General features: G+C 15.6%; 1 protein-coding gene across 1 annotated transcript in view; it reads right to left on the reverse strand.

Annotated features, from left to right (window-relative positions):
• Positions 1–363: 363 nt before the first annotated feature.
• PGAL8A_00052800 (ras-related protein Rab-18, putative) overlaps positions 364–825 on the reverse strand; it is a gene marked incomplete at both ends in the record, with an annotated part of 1,993 nt that continues 1,531 nt past the window's right edge. Inside the window, one exon of the mRNA XM_028674549.1 lies at positions 364–700. Within this exon, the coding sequence (XP_028530890.1) occupies positions 364–700 (337 nt within the window). The remainder of the gene's footprint in view (positions 701–825) is intronic.

Below are 825 nucleotides of genomic sequence, written 5' to 3' on the forward strand. Positions count from 1 at the left end.
TTTTTTTTTTTTTTTTTTTTTTTTTTTTTTTTTTTTAATTTTTAAAAATAACATAAATACATAAGAGAAAAATAAATATTCACTCACAAAAAATAGAATTAATGAAAATATAGACAAAAAGAAAAAAAAATGTTCTATACAATATGAAAAGGTGTTATATATTAAAAGGAAAAAAAAATAAAATAAAATAAAATACATTTTGAAAAAAAAATATATATATAAATATAAAATAATATGTAAATAAAATAATGAAAAAAAAAAAAAAAAAAAATAACAAAATACATAGGAATAAATATAAAAGTATGCGTAACAAAATATATAAATACAAATATAAAAAGAAGGAAATAGAGATTAACATATATATTAACAAACACAATTAGATCTGTTTTCTTCTTTCCTTCCTAATTTAAAATTTTTAGTAACAAAACTTAATTCTAATAAAGATGGATTATTTAATATTTGTTGAATCAATTCTTCAAAGCAGTATGTTATATTAATATCATTTTTAGCACTAGTTTCACAAAAAAGCATGTTATTTTCAAAAGCAAAATTTTTCCCTTCACTTTTTGTTACTTCATGATTTGGTTTATCAATTTTATTAGCAACTAACATTTTAATAGCGTTTTTATTTGTAGAATACTTATCAATTTCATTTATCCACACATCTAAATTTTCAAATGATTCCCTAACAGTACAATCACTGTAAATTTCAAATATAATTCAATATAAATATTTATAAATAAAATTTTAAGATATAAAATTTTAATAAATAATTATTTTGTATATTATTTTATTTTATTTCTTTTTTTTTTTTTTTTTTTGTAT

This window comes from Plasmodium gallinaceum (assembly GCF_900005855.1).
Source record: "Plasmodium gallinaceum strain 8A genome assembly, contig: PGAL8A_v1_32, whole genome shotgun sequence".
Taxonomy (NCBI): domain Eukaryota; phylum Apicomplexa; class Aconoidasida; order Haemosporida; family Plasmodiidae; genus Plasmodium; species Plasmodium gallinaceum.